This window comes from Pomacea canaliculata, linkage group LG2 (genome assembly GCF_003073045.1).
Source record: "Pomacea canaliculata isolate SZHN2017 linkage group LG2, ASM307304v1, whole genome shotgun sequence".
Lineage (NCBI taxonomy): Eukaryota > Metazoa > Mollusca > Gastropoda > Architaenioglossa > Ampullariidae > Pomacea > Pomacea canaliculata.
In genome coordinates this window covers 31,712,950-31,735,964 of record NC_037591.1, presented here as the reverse complement: position 1 = coordinate 31,735,964, position 23,015 = coordinate 31,712,950, and the positions used below count along the sequence as shown (strand labels likewise).

At 35.8% G+C, this 23,015-nt stretch overlaps 1 protein-coding gene across 5 annotated transcripts; it reads right to left on the bottom strand.

The window, feature by feature from the left end:
• Positions 1–5,458: 5,458 nt before the first annotated feature.
• On the bottom strand, positions 5,459–18,782 carry LOC112557899 (metal tolerance protein 6-like). Of its 5 annotated transcripts, none has more exons than XM_025228035.1 (9): positions 18,596–18,782; positions 17,312–17,950; positions 16,209–16,305; positions 14,742–14,880; positions 13,584–13,740; positions 12,775–12,945; positions 11,181–11,321; positions 10,448–10,561; positions 5,459–10,014 (listed from the first exon to the last, which is right to left on the bottom strand). In XM_025228035.1, exons 2-9 carry the CDS (start codon positions 17,556–17,558, stop codon positions 9,710–9,712), a joined length of 1,371 nt encoding a protein of 456 aa, XP_025083820.1. In that variant the 5' UTR covers positions 17,559–17,950; positions 18,596–18,782; the 3' UTR covers positions 5,459–9,709. The 5 variants fall into 5 exon arrangements, with proteins under 5 accessions (XP_025083820.1, XP_025083822.1, XP_025083821.1 ...); XM_025228037.1 differs by having other exon boundaries at positions 17,312–17,567; XM_025228036.1 differs by lacking the exon at positions 18,596–18,782 and adding an exon at positions 18,235–18,551.
• Positions 18,783–23,015: the final 4,233 nt, after the last annotated feature.

Below are 23,015 nucleotides of genomic sequence, written 5' to 3'. Positions count from 1 at the left end.
GCCTTATCTTTTGTTTTCTTTTTTTTCCCCATCCCCATTTTGTCTCTTTTAACAAACCGTATTTATATTATGTCTGTGTCTTTAAATCTTCTAGTTCTTCTTTTGGAATATTTCTAGTCTAAGTAGCAAGCATTAAAATATGTCCATTCCGACTGAAAAATATGTAGTCTAAAGCAAACTATAAACATACGCCAAAGCGTAAAACATCCGGATTTAAAAATGTATTTTTATATATTGAAAAGAAAACACTTAATTTTTGCCAAATTTCCCTTAAGTATCTGAAATGCAGAAAGAGTGGCACTGTCTAAAAGAAAACATTGCTAATTCAGATACAAACTCGGTTTTGAACAGCTCCATCTCTAATGACCTGAAAGGTCATGAGGACTTTATTTCTTTTCTAACCTTACTGTTTCTTTTTGGCAGTATTTCCAGCGGGCATTCTCAACAAGCCGTTCTTCAGTACAGAGTTTTCTGAGTAAGGATCATAGCTTTTTAAACAGTTGTAAATGATAACTGGCTATTTTTTTCAGTTATGATCAGTTATGTGTGCGGATTTGAGTGCATCCATAGACAATTTGAATGTACGCATCTACATATGGTGTTAAATCTTTATGCACTGATTATCAAAATCTTCGTCCACTGATTATCACAGTTTCCCGCTCCTCCGCTGCTTCCTCGTTCTCTTTTTCTTTCGCCCTTTTTCATTGCACGCTCAGTCAATCTATATTTAATGAAGACCTGGTAAATATCTAGCGACTGTTTCATAAACAAAAATTATATAATTTGGTACGTATTCCATTTCTCCCTGTTTTGAGCAGCACTGCGTAAAAAATGTCATGCATCTCTTTGACACGTAAAACCACCTGGTAATGAAATGGGTTTGTGGCCTAGCCTACGACGGTTCCTTTCTTCTCTGTTTTTTTTTCTTTTCTCCTTTCTCTCTCTTTTTCATGTGTGCGTGGCCGTCTCTTTGTGGGGTTTGTGTATTTGCGTGTGATGGCACGAGGGGCGCATGCTTGTGGCTACATTCCGACGCTATGTATCTAAACGAATGTCAGCAATTTACAGACAAGTTTATGAATTCCTCAAAATGTTTGTTACAGCGCTCTCATCTATGGTGGCATCGGCATGGTTATCGCCCATGAAATCACTCATGGCTTCGATGACTCTGGTAACTTCACAAATTTCTCAGGCATTAAATTTCAAATTCATGTTTCAAGAAGCAAGATTGTGTAAGATCCAAGGATACTAATACAATATCATGTTTTGGAAGTAAAAGTCTTTAAATAAGTTTCCTTAGTGTTTGTTCCCTCCCTAACTGGATGTAACTTAAAGCCACTTATATTTCAGGAAGTAGTTTTTGATGAAAATGGCAATCTACGAAATGGTGGGAAGACGAAGATTTGAAGAACTTCAAAAACCGGACACAATGCATAAGGGAACAATACAGCTTGTTCGTAGACAAAGAACTCAACATGTCGGTAAGTCAAAAGTACTGAGCTTTTTGTAGCCCCTCGCCGCCACTGATATATCCCCGACCCTTATACGAATATTAGAATTAGGGTAAATAAAGAGATTTTTTCCAACAGCAAAAAATAAGACGGAGGTCTAATTTCCTTTTAAGTTTTTTTCAGTCCCTAATAAATGCGTGTGCTTGTGTGTGCGTGCGTGCAGGTAAATGGATTATTGACGCTTGGAGAGAATATTGCTGACTGCGGTGGGATTAAGGAAGCCTTCAGGGTAAGAAATGTTTTGCTTTTACATTTGTATATCGCTTATATTGTTTAACTATAACTCTGTGTGTGTGTGTGCTAGCGCGAATGAAGGTGTTAATTTATTAGTGTATATTTTTAATGCTTTGCCATCGTAATAATATTGATGGTGTGGTGGTATTAGCGATGATGATGATGATGATGATGATGATGATTGATGATGATTGATGATGATGATGATGATGATGATGATGATGATGATGATGATGACGACGACGACGACGACGACGACGACGACGACGAAGAATACAACGGCGATGACGACCTGACTGATAAATATCTCTGCTATACATGGTCTTGATGTATAATTGCTGTTTTATTTAGGCGTACCACAGTGCTGTGAAGGAGAAAGGGACAGAAGAAAAGAAGTACCCCCTCACTTCCGTATACACAGGATCAGCTCTTCTTCATCGGATTTGCGCAGGTTAGGCCCTTTGTTTGCAGTAAATTCTTTTTATTAGATAGGTCAAGTTTGCAGTTTGCAAATGACTATTAACTGATTGTAGGAATTTAAAGAGACAGCCACGTTGAAGAACTATGTCATTCAAAAAGTTCTGTCATTAATCTTACATAAATTGATTTGTAAGGATATGCGATGTATCTCATAGAAAATTCCCCTCATACTGCTTATCTTTTGCGGTCTACAGTCGTGGTGCAGTAACTATCGACCAAAAACGCGGGAAATCCATTTGCAGTCAGACTACCACAGCCCAATTACTTCAGGTAGGATGTGTATCGAGTTTTCTTGTCAACAAGTTTTCAGAATACCTTAAAATATGTTTTTACAACTACACATGTTACTTGAGTTCGAGCTTTACAACGGCTTTAGTTGTCTCCATTCTGGTACGTTGAAAGGCATCTAACGAGCTAGCGAAGAAACAACAGCTAACTCTGTTAAAAATGTGAAAGTACTTCCTAAGCATGTTTGTGTTGTCTTCCAGGGTGATAGGACCTGTTCAGAACAGTGAAGATTTTGGTCGGGTCTTCAACTGTCCGGTGGGAAAACCAATGAATCCCCAGCACAAGTGCTATGTCTGGTAACGGGACGAGAGGATAATGGCGACGGGCTTTGAAAGTGACTTTGTGCACGTAGCAAAGACACAGCGTTTAAGACGTTTTCAGTTTTTATCTGATGTGTATAATGATAACAAGAACAATAATAATAATAATGCAAAAAATTTTGTAAAGCGCATACTCACACTCCTAAGGAGTATGCTCTTAGCGCTTAAGAACAAGATCGAAACATGGACAGCATACGACGGACAGGAAAACAAACAAATAGCATATGAACTATAAAAGAATGTTGCAGTATTCCTCGTTTTTTGCCGCTAACGTAAATACTGGCCCCGGGAAACCGGGCATGTGAATGAGAGTTAACCTCCATTCTCACTACCCTCGTCAACATCAGTTGCAGGGGAACCATACGTACAATACTCACACGTCGATCACACACTTCACTACGCGGCTCACGAGTCCCTACCCCTGCTGTTCGCCGAATACAAAACTCGACGTGTGATGTAACGTGTAGAAAGATTTAATAAACATAAAAACACACAATAAAAAGACTCATCTAAGGGCGAGGGGGAGTCCCAGTGATGTCCGTATTAAGCATACTTCCTCTATTACAGTACTGTTACCTCTATCCAAATCGACCAGTCACTCTCACACGCGCATCAACTTAGCTCTGATGTTAAAGCTGTTCTTGTTATCGTGGGTTCACGATGGTGGTTTGGTGGAGACCAATACTTCAGCCGACCATCACGGCACTGATGACTTTCTTTCGAAAGTGTTGCTACTTCTGTCCGTCTTTTTTCCTGCCAAGAGCTTCACTAGTTTGTAAACAAAACAAGATCTTGTCATGCTTCAAAGTTCCTTATGCGGACTAAGCGATGATTTTACTTTTAAGAAGAAACAACTTTCTCAGACTAAAACAGATCTGTTGAGATTCTGAAGACTTTTTTGTAAATTTGCCTGGAACTATACATAGTGCATATACTTCTTCCTGACGGACACAATTTCCACAATTACATATCGCTTATGTATTTTATTATGTATATAAATTATGAATGTGTAGTAATTAAAAATAATAATCAACTCGGACACTTACATGTATTAACTTTGTATTTACTGAAAAATTATTTGGCTTGATGAAACCCTTTACCAACAAACATAACACATGCGAAAACGATAAGCTTCACTGAAGTTAAAAATACAAATAAGCACACTTATAAACTTATGATTGTAGAATGAACTGTATATTTATGCATTTTATGATTGTACAGCTGTAATATGCATTCTACGATTATCAAATGAATTTTGTAGCTATAGAGAGAGAATTATTTTCATATCTCTCTTGGTGCTCGGCCGTAGTCCTGTTTCACAGTCGCATGTTGCAACGCAGCCAGCGGAGACTTCAAAACTAGACGAGAGGAAATCATCGCTACCTCTACCAGCATCCGGGTTGATGACAATTAAGAAAGCCGACGGACGGGAACTGGGCAGCCACTGTTTCAGTGTGTACGCGCCAAGAATTGGGTCCATGCAAAGTTAAGCTCGGAGACTGGGAGTTCACTTTAAGAGTTTCCTTTGCTTGGCTGTTTTTGTCTGACTATAAGATGCATGCGACAAAGGAGGCATTCGCAATAATAAAGGTTGTAACACCCAAACGCTACTCTTGTAATATCACCGTGCACGCAAGCGTGTGTGGGAGGGTACCCGGTGACATCACGTACGGAGCTTGGAAGATCGAAGAACTCGACCGTCTGCTCCAGAATGCACAAAAACCAGCTATATAACTCCGTAGTTATATATATATATTGTGTAACAGTGTCACAGTCAGTGTCGTATATAACTGTTAATTCCAGCTAGGATAAAAAGGTAATTTTAAAAGACTGATCTAATCAATTATATAATCTACAATATGATCAAAATCCATCGTGCGTTGGAAATACAGATTATTCCAATTAAGTCGATCACTAAATTCAGTCTCGCAACTGTACACGAAATTCGAGTTATTTCTCTCCTTCCGGCCAACACTTTATCTCATTAATATATTTCTGTTACAGTCTTGTGCGCTTTCCTTGAAAAAAAAAATCCCAGCGAAATCTGAGGTATAGATAAATAACCCGCATATTTTAGACATTTTGTACTGCTAGGGAACTATAAGTGTTTGTATATCTTAGAAGAAAAACAAATAGTGATGTACAAGTTTTCTAACCTGTTTTGAACGACTGAAACAATGGACAGAAAGCAGCTCATCATCTCGATTAGATCTTCTGCAGTTTATCAAATCAACAACGCAGACGACAATCTACAGAGGTCGTGACGAACTTCCTGTTGAAAGAACCAATGGAATTTACGAGCGTGTTTGTCAGTTTCCCTATTCAGATTGTTTTCGGTTTGCACAGAAGGATGACGGTTTTGGCGTGCGTGGCTCTGTGTCCTTTAGTGTAGTTTTATTAATCAGGTTTTTTGCTATGTACGTAAAGGTTTCAGTTTCACTGTCTTTGCTTGTGCTATTTCCGCCATTCAAAAACGATTCTAGTGCTATAATAGTAGAGCGTGCATGTACATCATCACTATTAGTATTATCATCATTAATCTTGCAAACACATACATACAGCTACTCTCTTTCACTCACACTGATCACACAGGTACCCAAGTAGAAAAATTACATACCGCTCAAGCACATTAAACGTGTATTTAATGCCAGAAACGCTAAAAAAGCATATTAAAATCGTAACTAATTGTACAGTATGGCAATACACAAGTCTTTTTGCAACATTATGCTGATAAAATGCTTATGTTGATGAGTTATCCACTATTGCTGATCATCATTATTTTTAAAGAGGCTATATATATGCCACATGGATCAAAACAGGAATTTATAACTTTTCATCTTTCTGACTTGTCCAAGACAAACTTCAAAACCATCAAGCATCATATAAAGGTGTAAACTCAAAGTTGGAAAATGGATGTGAGGGTTGTCATACTGACAAAAGCTACTGCTGCTTCACGTTGAACAGTGATCTTTAAATAAAGGTCTTAATTCTTACCTTTCTTAGTCGTGGGAGAGTGCTGTATTGCTGTCACGGAGTTTTCAGTTACAATTTTAATTATTATTTAATTTATGATTTATGATTTATGCATGAGAAAGGCAAGAAGAAAACAAAACAAACATAAAAAAATGTGTATCTCCCTGAAATATGTGGGCTAGAAGATGCAGTCAAAACTAAAGTGGTGGTGAGCTGCCATCCTTAATCTATGCTAGCACAAACAACTGCTCTTATTAAGTGTAATCACCGGTAGAACATTATAAAGAACATTGAAATCGTAGGCTGTAAAACTAATGCAGTATTATACACATTTTCAGTCGTCTCTTCCACACTTGGTAAGTTAGCCAACCTTTTTTTCTATCTGCTTTTTTTAAATTCACAAAATAAACGTTTGGATTGAGATGTCATACAAATAAAAGTGTGGTGCTCATAAAACCAGTGGTACAAATTTTTCAATTGTTACTATGGTTTAGGTAATAACTAAAAATATAGCTTTCGATCAAATCAGAAGACTAGGCCAATATCCAAATCCCTTGATTCAACAGATCCTCAGAGATAATAAAAACCCTGTAAAACTATTGACCAATCTCATTAAATCTATGAATTCTTAAACTCTTCACTGGTCCCATCATCTTTATGACTACCACACATACAAAACAATACTGACAATTTATATAAATGTATATACATATAAGAGTGAACACTTACCATTTAAAAAGCTTTTCTTGTACTTATTTCTTTGAGCATCATCAATAAGAGATATGTATAATAATAGACCTTTATAAGTAATTATAAAAATAATTGTGTAATTTGTACCATTACTGGGGTTTTTTTTTTAAAAATAAAGACAATTTACATGAAAGTTATTAATGGATACACCGAAAGGTTAAATCAGAATATTGGACTGTGGGAACTCAAAAAATGCACAAGAATTAAAATACACTTAAAACATTAAGCTAATGCATTTAGACATACATGAAAATTATACAGTATGCAAATAGATTTGCAAAGAAAACTTATGTTAAAGAATCTGTCAATGCATTAAAAACATTTACTTGGTGGATGAAGAAGAAATCCTGAACTGCAAAGAGTTAAAAGACTAATAAACATTCAGGATCTTTACATAAAGATTTCTTACTGACCAATCATTGTATCCTAACATCTAACCACACACCTATTTAAACACCATGAGGGGAAAATTAATAAACTATGTAACTGCTTAACTGTAAAGTGGCAGTATATTATTTCGAAGGCAAAGTTAAACGCCATTACATCTGATTAGGAATAATTTCAGGCCAATTGCATAATATCACTTTTAAAATAGTTAACAGTTCTCAAGTTAACAAACAGAGAGCATTTTCAATCACAGTTCTTTTGCAAGTTTGATAAAACCACATGGATAAAAATTTTTTTTTTTGAAAGACAACATGCACTATTAAACATCTAGTTAATGCTTAATAAGGCAAAGTGAATATATTCTAACTTTTTTTAAACATCACGGGGATTCCATACACGATATCAAAAAACAATATAAAACAATTCCTTTTGATGGCAACAAAAGGCAGTGGTTATGTACAAGTGCTCAGGAATACATCCAACTTTCCATCGCTTGCAATGCAAAAGCTCATTCCCTGGCAAATCACAGCACAGATGTAACAAAATTGATTGGAATAAAGATCCTATTTTAGAATCAGAAATAAAAGTCAGAAATAAAAAATATTGCACTGTGGCCTGTGTTACCTCCTAATTAAGGAAAAGCAGAATGAGTGGTACTAGATTACCCTTTGTCTAGTTTTTGACACTTGTTTGAAAATAGCATATTTCAGAAAAAAAGCACATATCCATTGAAAAAAGCCACAAATGCAATTTTTACTTAAATTATATTATCTGGCAGGAATAATTATACCCTTCTCATGCATTTAAAAATAAACACAGATTTAAACACAGATTTGCTCCATGTCCTTACCACATTAACTTTAGACGAAAAAACTAGGAGTAACATAGCAAATAGAAGGTGGCTTAGTTCAGTGAAAAAACAAAACTTCAAACAAAGTGTTCTCACCTTGACTGTGCGATCTTGCTCCTTTTTGATGCTACATAAATTTGTGTCCGTATATCTGTCTAAATGTTATGGTCTATGCATGAGCACTATTTTTATTTCAAACCTATATTTGTGTATAAGAGGATTTTTTGCTTTATTTCTATTTCTGTACAGTTAAGTACACTGAGCCTGCTTTAAATTTGCCATACTAATGTAGTTTAATTTTTGTACCAATATACCATTAAAGTTATACCACTGCAATAAATAAGCTATAGCAAAAGCAAAACTTTTTTCTGTGACATCAAACAACACCTATAACAAGCAGTTTAGCTTGTATGGCCCAGAGAAGAAATAGACATCAAGCACCCCAAGAATGTTCAATTAATTTGCAATGCACACAAAATCTTTCTGTTAAAAAAAAAACAACATTGTATAAGGTGTGCATGCAAATGATGTTCTTCTGTTGGGGACAACTAAAGTGAGAGTATAACAATTAACAATACATGTCATGTAGAACACTTCTGTCAATATTAGCTACTTCTCATGAGAAAAACATCCACAAATTAAAATAAGAGTAATGACTATCCCTATATGACACGATATAGAAACAACAGCAATTTCATTCTATCTCTTGATGTCCATATTAACAACAGAAAATCCAGGTAAAATTAAAGATTTGGAAATAAACGATGCAGGACACAGTTTTAATAACAAATAATAATAACTGATTTGTATAGCACATACTCGTCCTCATAAGGAACATGCTCTTAGTGCTTGAGACAAGAACGAGGCAGGAAGGAACAGAAAGATGAACAACAGTATTTATAAGAAAAGACGAATATTGAAAACACAAAGAGGAATCAGACTAACAAGAACTAAAAATGTCGTGATTCTGCAGAAGTTGAGTAGGAAAGTAAATGGAAAAAGCGGGATGGGAAAGGGGGTAAGAAATGGGAATTGAAAAAGGAGTAGTATTCTGTGGACAGTTGCTAGCAGTAATGCTCAAGAAAGAGGTGTTTTCAGTGCAGATTTAAAGAGTTCAATGGTGGGTAGGTGGCAGATTTACCAAATTCATAATCATACACCAAAGAGACAGAAAAGTTAAATTCACATTATTAAATATCTAAAATATGTAGGTTCTATATTTTGATAACATACAGGTATCATTTATTTGTTGTGTAAAGAGTGCTTCCTGTGTCACTCGTAACTGTTTATCCCCTGTGTAAAATTATCACCCTTTCCATTTAAACAAACCAATGATATAGTTTAGCAAACATCTTTAACCTCCCTTTCTTGCCACTAGAAAGGTGCTCTACATGAAAAAAGCTTTCAATTGTAACATTCTAATGGTCATAAATTTGGAAATTTATATTTACATGCTCTAATATGTACCATAGAATACACAGACTTCTTTAGTATGTTTACTTTGATGGTGACTTATCTTGAATAAGTCTTATAACACTGAAGATCTAAAACTTAACAATCTTCTTTAACATTTATGTCTTCATGAATCCAACAATATTCTAAGGCTTTACAATCTTTTCTTCTGTAAGGCTTATTTTACAAAAATTTGTAACAAAGATTTAAATATGACAAGTTTTTTAAGAAAACATTCAAAATAATGTAATTTTATCTTTACATACATGCCCTTGTGTAAGTATAAAGGCAAAAAATGTGTACATGGATTTCAACATGTATACTGGCTAAATAATAGAGTGGGAGAATCACTACAAAAACAATTACTTTTATTTATCCTGTTGACTCAATGATTCATCTCTCTCCCACACACACAAAATGCAGATGTATTTGCCCTAAATACAAGGCCCTCTCCCCAAAAATGCTTAAGAAATTCTATGCTCCTCTTCTGGTCGATGCTCAGTCTCCCAATCTACATGCACAAATGCCCGCTCAACCTCTGTCAAGCCTTCCAGCCGACGCTGCAGACTTTCTCCAACTTCATGAGTTGCTTCCAGTGTCATATCTTTGGGTAGGACAATATCAACCTCAACAAGGAAGCAGGTTCCAAAGTGGAATGCCCTAACAGTATCAATCTTTAGGATGTGGGGACTATGGTTTAAGCACATCCATGTGATTTTGCTCATGAACTCTGGTTTTGCAGTGAAGCCTGTTAACAATTTGATTTGTTCTGAAACATCAACAGCATCAATCACTAAACAACTGAAAAATATATATCTCTAAATATTTTATAAAATTCTGAATCAACGTTTGCCTGAAATACATCATGAAAAATCTTTTTTATGAGTGATGAAACACTGTATCTTTAAGATGTTCTTATTGCCAGTATTTGTTATTATATTTACATTAACTCCAGCTATTTTCATCCTGTGGCAAAGAGTAAATATCATCTGACATACTGAAAAAAGAGGCCATATGTCTTAGTATTAGGCAAAGCTATCCTAAAACAACAACAATGTATATTATGCATAAGATACAAATGCTAGCTTCTCATGTCTTTTTCATCATGTACTTTTAATAAAAACAACTTTCTGCATCTTATTTCAACAAGCTAAGGACTTGTCTATGGTTGATGCCATATGCAGAGAACACCATATACTGACCAGACCCAGTCTGCCACCATCCAACAAGGATATAGATGCCAATGATAGCTGCACCAATCGGATCAATAAAAACCACATTCTCCTCTCTTGTTATTTCTGCAAATTGCTGAGACCCTAGAAAACAAATGAGATCAGAGACTTTGATAAAAGACATTCCTGAATACTATTTCACAAAATTAATAAAATCATTTCTTAAACATCAGTAAGAATTTAAGAACTGAAAGTCTAGTTTGTCTTTTCTGTAAGGTACCATGAATTCATTTGTGCTCAAATTTTAAAATAATGTCAGGCTGAAATTCAGACTTTGCAAAACATATATACCAATTTATAATTTGACAGTAATGACAAAAAGTTGTTGCACAGTCAGATTAAACAAAAAATTATAAACTTACTATCAGCATTTGCATCCAATTTTATGCACAGAGGCCCTAGATTTTATTTTTTTTTAAATCTAACTAGCTAAACATCCAACTTGTTTAAAGAAAAAAAGTGCAAAAACATCTTTACATTATCTTTATCAACAAAGCTCATGCAAATAAAATGGCATGGAGAAGAATTAAACAGAGTAAAGGTGAAAAGAAAAAGATATATAAGGCTGCAGAACTTGTCAAATGAAGAAATATGGTGTGCATAAAAACCACCATGCTCTCCACCCAAAAAATGCATCAAATTTTATTGATCCATTAGCAAATGTTCAAAATTCTACAAAAAGTAAATGCAGACTTTAAATTACCCAAAAAGCCAAAAACCAAAGCAACAGAATTGGAGACAGTATCATTTCTGTGGTCTTGCATCAACACATCCACTGAGCTGGACTGAAATTGGTGTTTTCGTCTCATCCAGTAGCAGACTAGGTAGAGACAAAGCTTAGCACCTATGCAAAAATCACAGGAATGGTAGCATCATTTTAAAAATAAACATTATGGCAGACAATGCTGCATTTTAAGAAAACCTAAGACACCAGAATAAAAACATGAATAAATAATGAATAACAAAATATTTAATGTATTTGGGGAGTAGATGTTCCCTTTTTGAAAAAACAAAAATTCTGTTCTCTTAAATTGCTTCTTCTCTCTAGTGACCTGCTATTTTCTACAATGTTTGTTTTGAGATTATTTTTGTCAAAATAATTATTTCTCATTTACTTTTTAGCAATAATTTAGCTTTTAGTCACAATATTTCTTCCGCTTGCTAAAAGTTTTGATTCAAGCCAAACGTTATCTTATGCTAATATTCCATAAAAGTGTAATGATCTAGAGACATGACTCCAAAGTTTATAGCATCTAGAAAAAAAAAATTCAAGAAATAAACAGTTCACAAGATTAAAACTAAACATCAAGAAAGAACGCCATAACATGATGAAATCCAGGAGATCAGATGTGTCCAGTACTTATCTTCTTTTGACCCTCTTAATTATCCTCATTGTCTTTGTTCTGCTTCTATGTCATGGTCAGAATATAGGGGGGATGAGAGTAGTGTCACCACTGTGATCAAAGGCATCCCTTGGGAGATACAAGACAACCATCTGGGGGCTATTGTTGCATGGACAAACATGCGAAAGTTAACACTGCACTACTGCCAGAGACGGTGGGGACACATCGCAGTTGACGTGCGTTGTAAAATGAATTTTAGACTGCCACCCTGGGGTAAACGCATCAACCCACTGCAGGGAGTGTTGCTGTCCGCATTTTGTGTGTGTGTGAATGAATGCATGTCTAACCACGTATGACATTCTCTTGTTCAAATTTATTGCTGTAATATATACTTTCAATTTCTTTGTAAAATGAATGCTCTATATGCACAGATTAATTCTGGATCCATATAAAATACATGTGCAAGCATGGGACATTTAATAGTCATTAAAATATTATATTCAATAACTAGATTGCACCAGTTCATGTGAATTCAGGATTATCTAGAGTCTGACATAGCTGTGGTATGTCTTTAAAAGGCATTATCTGCAGCTATGGGGGCAGCTCTGGACTAAATTATTTCCAGCCTTCCTATTCACACTTTTATTGGGACAGGTGAACCTAACAAAAAGAAATGTTAGCAATTATCAAAACACCAAAAAACTAAACCAACAAGTTATCCTTGTTGAAACAATGTTGTATACAAATTTACATTTTCATAGTGCAGGTGACAGATGTGAGAATAAACAAAGCAAAACTAAAATACAAAAAGTAAAAATCCCTGTTAAGAATGCATATCACCTAGTTATATTAAAGTAGCCATTACCATTCTGCTGCTTGCAATAACTTCTACAAAAACATATATATCATATAAATGCTTTACAAATGGGCTCTATAGAAAATGTTCCTATTTACCTATTGTACTGGCTGTGATCACAATTGTTGGAATGGAGAAGTCTGGTTTACCACTCTTGTCAGCCACAAAGGCTGCAATCTTTTGGATGGACTCTATAATGAGTTGGAATGATGCCAGTGACATGATGACAGACAAGATGACTATTGCAACAGGTTCAAGGCGTCGCCTTCCTGCACATTTTATATTAGACATACTTAATAACACTCCACTTTTTCTGCTCTTTACAATAAACTCCCAATTTACATGTTTGATCGGAGCTAAGATCTGGATCATTACAATGAATATGGTGTGGTAGCTGCATACTTTCTATAATTCTACTGCGGCTCACGATTCAAAAGTAATTTTGACAATATCATTCTGTCAAAACATTACTGATGACCTTGTGCCCTAGAAATTATTTTTACTATATCTTGTTGGTTTTGCCAAGTTTTTTAAGCCCATCTTAACGATAAAGTAATGCACAACAGAGCTCGCATTATTATTGTTTTTTCAGGTTACGTTTTTACTTTTGCCTACTTTCAATTTCATTGTAAGATGAATGCTCTATATGCACAGGTTAATTCTGGATGCATATGAAAATACATATGCAAGCATGGAACATTGTCTCTACAATATTATATTCAACAACAAATCCAATAGATCACACCGGTTCATGTGAATCTGAGTTCACGATAAAAAAGCTATTAGAATCTAAGATCAGAAACAAATGTGAAAATGCGTACATCATTCAACTAGTGGCAAACATATCTGTATTAAAGCTGCTGCATGTATTGGCCTTTCCTTGGTCTTTTTCTTTGACTTCACTTACCAGATGGGTAGAGGTACATGTCAGATCGCTTCACAGCTCGAGATGTATACCAGATGATTATTCCAGACAGCAAGTCCACAGAGGAGTCGACCAAGCTTGAGATAATAGAGATTGAACCAGATAATGCCACAGCGACAGTCTTGGCTATGAGTAGCACCTACACAGAATGACAGCACATAAGAAACGGACTTTCCCCCGATCATTCTACTAATGAAACATTGTATGGTTACAGTGTCATCAATAGTAATTTTTTTGTCTCTAGTTCTTACATTAAAACATAGATCAAAGTAGATCAATTTTGCTTTTACTGAGCCCGATTCAGAGAAATAACGAAGTACAGTGCAGGGCTTCTGCTAAGGTTAAATTCTTTGGGGTCCCAGGGACCCCTTCTTCAGATTTTTAAGGGGTCCCTGTTCTTCACGCAAATTTGAAGGGGACCCCATTGACGAAAATTGACGGGGTCCTCTGAACTTTTAATGCGTACTGTACGCAATTTTTTGCGTAAGCAGAAGCCCTGCAGTGTATCCACATGCACTGTGCAAAGTGTGTGAATAGAAATGCACAAACAATTATGCATACAAATGCATATGTTAATTGTGCATGTTTATATCATGCCTGCATAAATATTTTAATGATGCTCTTGAAGATTCAGGTGAAAGAAAAAGAAAACCTCTAGTCTAAGTACTTGTGAAAGTATGGTTGAAAGCCTGCAAATGAACTGTAAAGGAAGACTTTTCGGAGCAGAAAAAAAAGGTGAGGAACATGAGCCATGCATGCAGCTTTGTCTAAGCTACTGGTCAGGCTTCACTTGAAGTGACTTAATACTGCTATTTACTGCATAATTCTGAACCATACTGCACTTAACTTGGAGCGACTGAGGTGAAATAAATTCTGGAACACATCCCTCATGCAAATTTTAAATCATTTGTAATATTCCAGTGACTTTGCCACATAAAACGTTTAAAAACAAGTAGAACCTGAACAACATCAGCATGTTTCATTTTCTTTGCTATAAAGAAATTATATTTGAAAAACACCAAATTAAAGTCCTTTATCTATACTAACCAAGGGAAGTAAATTTTCTAATAAAAAAAATTCAGCATTTACATACTTGGGTTATTCTTCATAAGAAATCTAGGATTTGATGGAATTACTCACAAAGTTGACAGCAAAAGAGAGCTGAGAGAGACGGAGTGGTATTTTGTGGTCTGTGCTGCTGGTTTGACCTTCCATCTCGACCCTTTCCTCCAAACCTTCATATTCCTTTATGAGTTCACTCTGTTGTCTGTAATACTTCCTGTAATCATCAAAGTGTCATTGCCTACCATCTGAGTTTCTAATTAAATTTAGGTGAATCCACTGTGGCCTAATAAATAAGACAAAGTTGGGAAAGATATAAAAAAAAAATTTTAAAAACCCAATTAGCATGTCAACTTAAATAATATCACCCATTAAATAATTAGAACTGCTGTTACATTTTATTTATTTACTTTAGAGTTTAAGTCAATTGTGATATGTGACAGTGCAAGAGCAGTGTGTTACACTTTTCATAGCATTAAACAGTACCATGACTATTTTGGAAGATTCTTTAAGGACTAATGTTAATTTTATAACAAAGGCAGAGTGTGACAATATGTGTGTGAGTGTGTTTTTATAGCATCATTGAATACACATCCACACCTTGTCAATATCTGAAAACTTTGGCAGAAATGCTAGTTTCGATTTAGGAATGTCACAGGCTATGTTTGTCAGTTGTACATGCTTCCAAGCATTTATATTTTATGTTTATTTTCTTCATTCTAAGATATTACTCCTGGCTCCTGATGCAACAATGCTGTGAAAAAGAAGTTGTACCAACCATCTTTCACACGAAACAGATGTGGACAGCATCATCATTTGAGAAGGCACTGATTATTTATTCATCCCTTTCACACACACAAACAAAGTAAATACCAAAGACAGAGTGAAGGGGAAGAGAACAAAGCAAATCCCATGGTGGCTTCACTGGAAATGTTATGAATCCACTATCAAGCATGAGATGTCAATTAGGGAAGGAAAATCAGGGGGCATAGGTGTTTCAGTATTTCACTACACTGACAGAGCACCTGATTAAGCTTGACTCAAATTAATAAACCAGCAAATACTGATAACAAAATCACAGCTGACAAATTAGTGATGAAGTGATGAAAATCAACTAGAGTGAAGCTAGGTACCCATGCCAGTGTGCAATAGAGTTAAAGGCACAATCATAACTCAGAACCAATGTCACTTTTTAAAATCTGAAATAAATTTAAATCAAAAATATTTCAACTTGTTGCTTTTTATCTGCCCTGATAGACTCTTTACAACATCACACAAGAAGCATTTCTTTAAAATACAACCTTGATGAAACTCTCTAAAGACAACATTTTCATCAATCTAAAATAAAAATACAAATGTGGACTATGATACCTTATTTCCCACCATCATCATTTTAGAATAATCTCTAGTGCCATTTTTACATCACAAACTGTATTTTTGTAACCTACAGAAAAAAACAGAAAAGAATTAAGTTTTCTATATAAAAATTATTCATTCTGTATGCTTTTCAAAAATCTTTCAGAGTATGGCAATGAATAATTATACCTTACGTTCCTGGGCAGGTTTTTGACTTCTTCTGAACTCACAAGAAAACTCTCCCTTTTTTGGGAAAATTCTAATAAAGACAACTTCCATGGTCGTTCTGGAAAAAAGGAAAAAATATAAAACTCTAAAAGAATGCTTTTCACAGTTAAAAATTAATTTTTTACGGAAAATGCTTATATCTCAATTTGTAGTTGAAAAACACCCACATTGACAGAAAATATTCTGAATCAATTTTACTTTAAAAATTAAAAAAGAACCTTTTCATGAAGAGAAACCACCAGTGATTTATACCAAGTACAAAAATGTTAAAACGGCCAATATTTCCTGACTTTGTGAAAATGAAAATGTATGTTAATATCTTATAGGAGGAATAAATCATCTTACCATTGTAATGCTTCTAAAACAGCATGAGAAACAGGAAGTATGCAGCAGAGAAAAAACCATCTACTACAAGCTAGTGATGGTACATTCTGTAGCAGTTTATGCTGAAAATTTATTCAGTCCTCTAAGAGGTCATTTTGAAAACTGACCAACTGGCAGTGTCAATACATGTTGTTTGCCAGCTTATCTAAATTTTCTGGTTTTCTGGATTTCCTTACAGTGGATACGTTGTTACAAAATGCAACAATGTCCTTGAGCTAACAATCACAGACACCATGATTGAGATGTACAAGTTCAAAGGTTATGTTATCAAACATGAAACTAAGCTCGAAATGATTAGCAGACTCATATAATGCTGATGTCATTGGTTTATTATGGAAATATGTTTACACATGCTGACTGAACTTAAAACTAAAGGTCACCCATTACACTGTGTAGTCTGCACAGGCTGCAGGCAAAAAGGAAGATTCAAAACACTGTATAAGGGCAGCCTTTATTAATGACATTTCTTAACTGGGCAATGAGCCTTTAGTAAAAAGCTGACAAAAATGTAAAAAAAAAAGAAAAAAAAGAATCAATATCCTAAGCCAAATTGTGTTACTCAATAACATTTTGAAATTTTAATATCCTTCAATAAATTAATGCAATTTACTTGAAAACAACTTGCATTCAGTGCAATGAGTTAGCCTTTATTTAATATATAGGATGAAGTGCATACTAACGCATGTTACCAGTCAGGCTGGAGTTAGGAGGAGCTACTTCCATCATACAAATGGACTCCCTTGAAGCACTTTTGGATCCAGGTGACGAGTGGAATCCAATTCTTGAACATCGAGAATGTATTCCAACACCATCCACGTCACCCTGAAGACGACTACTTGCCCGTGAAGCATTTTCATCTTGATCTTGCTGTTTTAGACAACTCCTGACCTCTAGCTCATCTTCAAGAGCAACCTTTTTGCTGCTCATTTTGTATTTCTAGTGAAATTACAATTTTTTTTTGAGCGTCACAATAATTTTCAGAGCGAACAATAAAAAAATATATGCTATATAACCTAGTGGTGACCTAATATTTTTTTACAGCAATTTACTGATTACTTTTTTTTAAAACTCGGTGCTCATTAATTGTTCTATTCTTCCTGAGATGGCCTTTTTTTCCTGCAACTTTATTGATCACATATTTCTTGGCACTTTTTAGTTTTTGATCTAGAGTTGTGTACAAGGGTGACCATCAATTACATATAATATACAGTTAACGTGTGGCTCTGGTATGGATATACATGATAAAATTCTGTGAAACTGAATGTATGTTTGAAATGTCTGGTAAAAAAGTCATTGGGAGTGGCTTAAGGTTATGCTTCCTGAAAAAAATAAAAAGCAAAAATGCAATATAAATATTCATTAACTTCGAATACATTTTATGATGCATACACATCTTAAGGATCTCTCTAATACACAAACACGTGCGATCGAGCACCTGCTGTCGCAGATATTTGGATTTTCTATCATCGATATAGGGCGTGTCGCCCGACGCTGATTTACTCCGTGTATGTGCGCATTTGTACATTTCCATGTATGTGTGTCTATATACATTCTCAACTACAGTGATCTTTGATTTATAAACGTAGGCTCGTTGGGTGCATACAAGGACTTAATGAAATACTGCTGAAAACTCATCAGCTTCCCTGGCTGCTGTAGTATTCTTGGTGGTCTCCCCATAGCTTCTGGCCCGTAACCATAACCACTGCCGCAATAATGACCGCATTCTGCATAAGTGCGTGCTTTCGCGTTTAGAAAAGAGTGTGAAAGGTCAGAAAACAAAGAAACTACATCTGACTACTTTTTAAAAAAAATAAGCTAACCCTAGGAAGTACTCATGCAACACCAAACGTGAAACAATAACAATCCCGATACACCCACTGATCTCAAGTTATATTATAATTATATGTATACATCCAGCATTTGTTGTCAAGAATAGTTCCCTTCCACTTGAAAACGTACCGTACCTCATGATAAATTGGAGACGAAGGCTTTGTTCCAGGAAGCTCGGAAGGAATGAAGCTCACTCTCCCTCAAGCCACCGTACTGTGATGTGTTCCTTGCTCTTAACAATTGTTGAAGTCACGAGAATTTTTTTTTTCGGTTTTTTATTTTCAGCTTCCGATTCATTCGCAATGGTAGCTGGGTAGTGTCGTCTGCTACTTTTTCACCACGGACTTCATTGCACAAGACGATCAAGTAGGCCTGATCCATAGCTTTCATCCAACGAGAAACGTATATAGCACGGACGTGTAATACAAGTTCGTGGGTATGGTAACCTAGTTGGGGGTGGGGGTGGGGAAGATATATATATATAAAATGAGATGACATAATATATGAGGGCGGCGCGTTGATGACAACGATTTTAACACTGCCTATATAATGTCCACCCAGTGTAACTATTTTTTGTTAATTCATTAATTGAAGTCATATTTACAAATAATCTAATTTTACATTAAAGGACAGTCGATAGAGTGAGGTATATATATATATAGTATTTATAGAAACACAAATTGCAATCATTCTAATGTTAACTATATATATGTATATCATTTTTCGGTAAATTTGTTGCAATTGCACATTTCGATCCTTCTTATTACATTTATTATCTGTGTTTTAGTACTCAAAGAAAACGCTGTTTTCATGTTGCAATAATAGATAGGTACAGAATTTTGCAAGAAGCATATATATATATCCAATGTACGTTATGTCCTGCATCCAAATTATATACCCTCCCCCCATCGAATCTTGCAGAACAATTAATATCACAAATCTGAAACAAAGTGAAAATTCTTAAACAGTATAGAAACTAAGTATGTATCTATAACACTTATTAGAAGTGCAAGGATAAGACAACATAAAAGGGATCTGGTAATTAATTAGTACAATTCACCAACACTGCACGGGCTTGGCAGGCCGGCTTCCTATATATATATAGACACCAAGAGCATGCGATGAACAACAGGAAAAGAGGTCACCAGCAACAGTAAACACGGATCGAGCAGCGACCCTCGATCTTTCCACACCTCCCCAAATCCCTCACTCTCCCCGCCCCTCCAAAACTAACCTTTCAAAAACTAACGACCCTTCCAAAACTAACGACAAAATATAATTCTTCCAGAGCCGATCTTGCCCCACTTTCTCTATCGTCACATGGCCGCATCTTGGCCTTGACCAGCAGCCCTTATTAAATAAATTTGCCTATGCGTCTGTGTGCATGCAAGTCTGGGCGTGTGCGTCCCCAATCCCTCTCTGCCTTTATAATTATGGTCCCAAAATAGCCATGTTGTGTAAAAAGTAAAGTGATTTATAGGGCCGGGGGCGGTAAACCACGTATCGATCTTCATTTACAGTAAACCATAAGCGGATGAACGGATCCCAAGTGTACGAATGGGGGTGTTTCATAAGAGGTACTTTCCAGCAAACACGCAGGATTCGGCCAAGCTTGGACCAAGCTTGGGCTAATGTTTTTAGCTTGGTCCAAGCTTGGCCGAATCTTGCGTGTTTGATGGGTTGCATGTGTGTGTGTGGTGGCAGGGGCGGTGTGGGGGACAAAATTTAACTAGGTCGCCTGGCATCCTGTAATTGTATAACGACACAATTGTTTTCTGTCTTAAATGTGTCGTACATGAAAATACCCTATTATTTTCTGTGGCTGCTTTAGGTGAGTTTTAGGCACACAAAAAAGGGGGGGGGGTTATGTAAGTGAGAATGCAAACGTGGAATATTATTGTCAACATGGAGTTTTCCACCTATCTCCTCCAACAAAAGCCAAACCTCTTATATATATAGCATTCTATCATCTCCGTATAGCATTTTATTTTTCTGTGTTCAAAACCAAACAATATTTATCTATGTGTCAATATGTATATATGTGCGCGGGCGCAGAGCCGGTAGGATACATTTTGCATCTTAGGCAATAGACAAGTGCTGCGACCCCCATACCTCAACTAAAATGAAACTCAAGATACAATCAACTATAAAACCAACAATTAATTTATATGAGGTGGTCTTAGCAGTGCGCGGGGCCCTGAGCGAGTTTCATATGCGGGGCCGAGAGCTATAGGCGGAGACAGAAAGATTCTCCTATCGCGGGGCCCCACTCATGTGCGTAGCCGTCGCCACCCTAAAAGGCCGCCTCTGAGGTCACCAAAATTAGAGGCTTAAAACCTTGCTTTCCTTACCTTTTGCTGTGTAAAGAGAGTTATTTTTTTTAGCGAAGATGCCAATTAATTTCTATGCGCGCTCAGTGAATTTGCTGGCCAGCCCAACCAGTCTTTCTTGCAGCATTGTAGGCCACATAATTTGTACTTAATTTAAACTTTAAGAATTTTTCTTCCCACTGGCTACAGAGACCAGCATGGCCTATAACAATTTTAAGTGATGCACACCAGTCCAGTGCACCCGTCAGTGCTTGCGCCACAGGAGATTGCCTACTGGCGAGTGGGCGTGTGTTTGAGACGCTATTTATACTTGTTTGTATAACCTTGCTTAAAATGCGCAGGAGTTCTTTTATAAGTCAATACAAGCGCATCTTAACACTTCCCAGTAAAATCGGTATAATGTCTATACATTGTGTGAACCCGACTTCAAGGGAACCTTAAATTATTAGCGATGATCGATCTATGTGCCCATGCAGTTATCACTCGATCTCTCCCTCGCTGTATATAGGCATGAGTACAACATTGTGTGTTTATGTAACACTGTAGGTTGGTCTGCGCGACCTTCTCTGTCCTTTATCATTTGTGCGTGTATACGCCGACAGGAAGAGTCTATAGTCTCTTCCCTTCCCAAATAATAATTGTAATAACAACAATTAAAGCGATGTAAAAGATATAGTATTCTAGCAGGTACGCGCGTGTGTATGTATCCATTTAAATAAAACGTTCTGGGCAATTACTTTTAGATTTTTTTGTAAGAAAAAGGAAACTGGCTGCTTCTTCGAGAGTTTGACTTGAGATTTTTTAAATTGAATTTTCTTGTCTTCTTCTTATATAGAGCTAAGGTTGCTCACTCCTCCTTACACCTGTGGTTTCACCTGGCATCTGTTCGGTCTGCACATTTTCTCTCATCGATCATTCGTGTGTCTGTTTACATTGAGTGGAAACCTCCTTCCAATCCCTTTTCCCCGCCACCAGTAAAAAAGGAGTATCGTGCTATAAGATATTGTCTTTTTGTTGTGTATGCATGTGTGTGTGTGCACGCGCACTCACATGCATCTACACTGCAGTTTTCGGGAGCAGCGCTTGTGTCAATGTGCAGGTTGCGCGTGTGTGTGTGCTCATGTTAAGTCTTTTGGTATCATAGATGTACCATCAGTATACTGCGTTAATATGATGTGCTTGAACATTAGTTTTTATAAAAAAATTATGCACCATTAGCGTATATTAAAATACATATGTGACTTTATTTAGTTCTGCGCACTCATTGTAATCTTAATTGGAATGAACTATTCTTCTTCTTGAAGAAAACAAATTTAGTAGCATGATTTTAACTGCAAATAGCAGGAATTTATGAAAACACATGGTGCAGTACGATATATATATATAGTTACCGAGTAAGTCTATGACTATATTTGTTACAAATTTATGACTATGCTAATGCCCATTACATAAATAAGTGAAGGATTAACTTAATCTACAATCAGTAAACATAAAATGATGTAAGCCATTAAGTTTAATTTTATGTGCTTCACGAACTGTAATTTTGAAGCTGCTTAAAGCAGTATACTTGTATACTTGTTTCATTTAAATGCTTTTGATGATGCTGATTTAAGCGGTATGATTAATTAATAATAAAATTCTTCTGATGATTTTGATAGTATTGATAGCTGTAATATTTTGAATACTTCCTTTGTTAATTTTGATGAAATGACAACAAATTGATTTTTTTCCTCAATACAGTACTTGCTTTTGGCAAATTGTGTGCACTTTTTTCTCAGATTGTGTCTTATTGTTTCCAGTGAACTGTTTAAGCTATTGGAGAACAATCTGGTACATCACTGTTTACAGTTATAGTTTTTCTCTTTTAGATCTTAATTTAAATTATTATCACGGATAATAACGGATAGCATCATGGTCCTCTCTATGTACTAACTGCCGTGATGAACAAATGTTTCTTTTTGTTAAGCAGTGCTTTTACACCACTGCGCAATCAACACTATTTTTTACTTCTAACTGGTGTGTTAAATGTCTGTATGGGGTGTGTGAGCAAAGACAAATTTCTGCCCTGGTCCATTTGATTTTGATTTTGATCATTCCACTCACATTAATTGTTCCCCCACATGCAATTACAATGTCTGCCAAAATATTAAGTCATATAGCAGTTTCCTTATTTTTATTTGACTCTTATCAATGATCGTATTAACTCATACGTGATTCGATAGAC

Bases quoted from the DNA above. Each gene is read 5' to 3' on its own strand.
- LOC112557899 (XM_025228033.1), bottom strand. From the start codon at position 18,162: ATGGAAATGTACAAATGCGCACATACACGGAGTAAATCAGCGTCGGGC. The intron at 17,568-18,066 runs GTGCTCGATCGC...TAATTTCACTAG, and splicing joins CCAAATATCTGCGACAGCAG to AAATACAAAATGAGCAGCAA. The intron at 12,946-13,583 runs GTAAGTGAAGTC...TAAAATGTGCAG, and splicing joins CATGTACCTCTACCCATCTG to GAAGGCGACGCCTTGAACCT.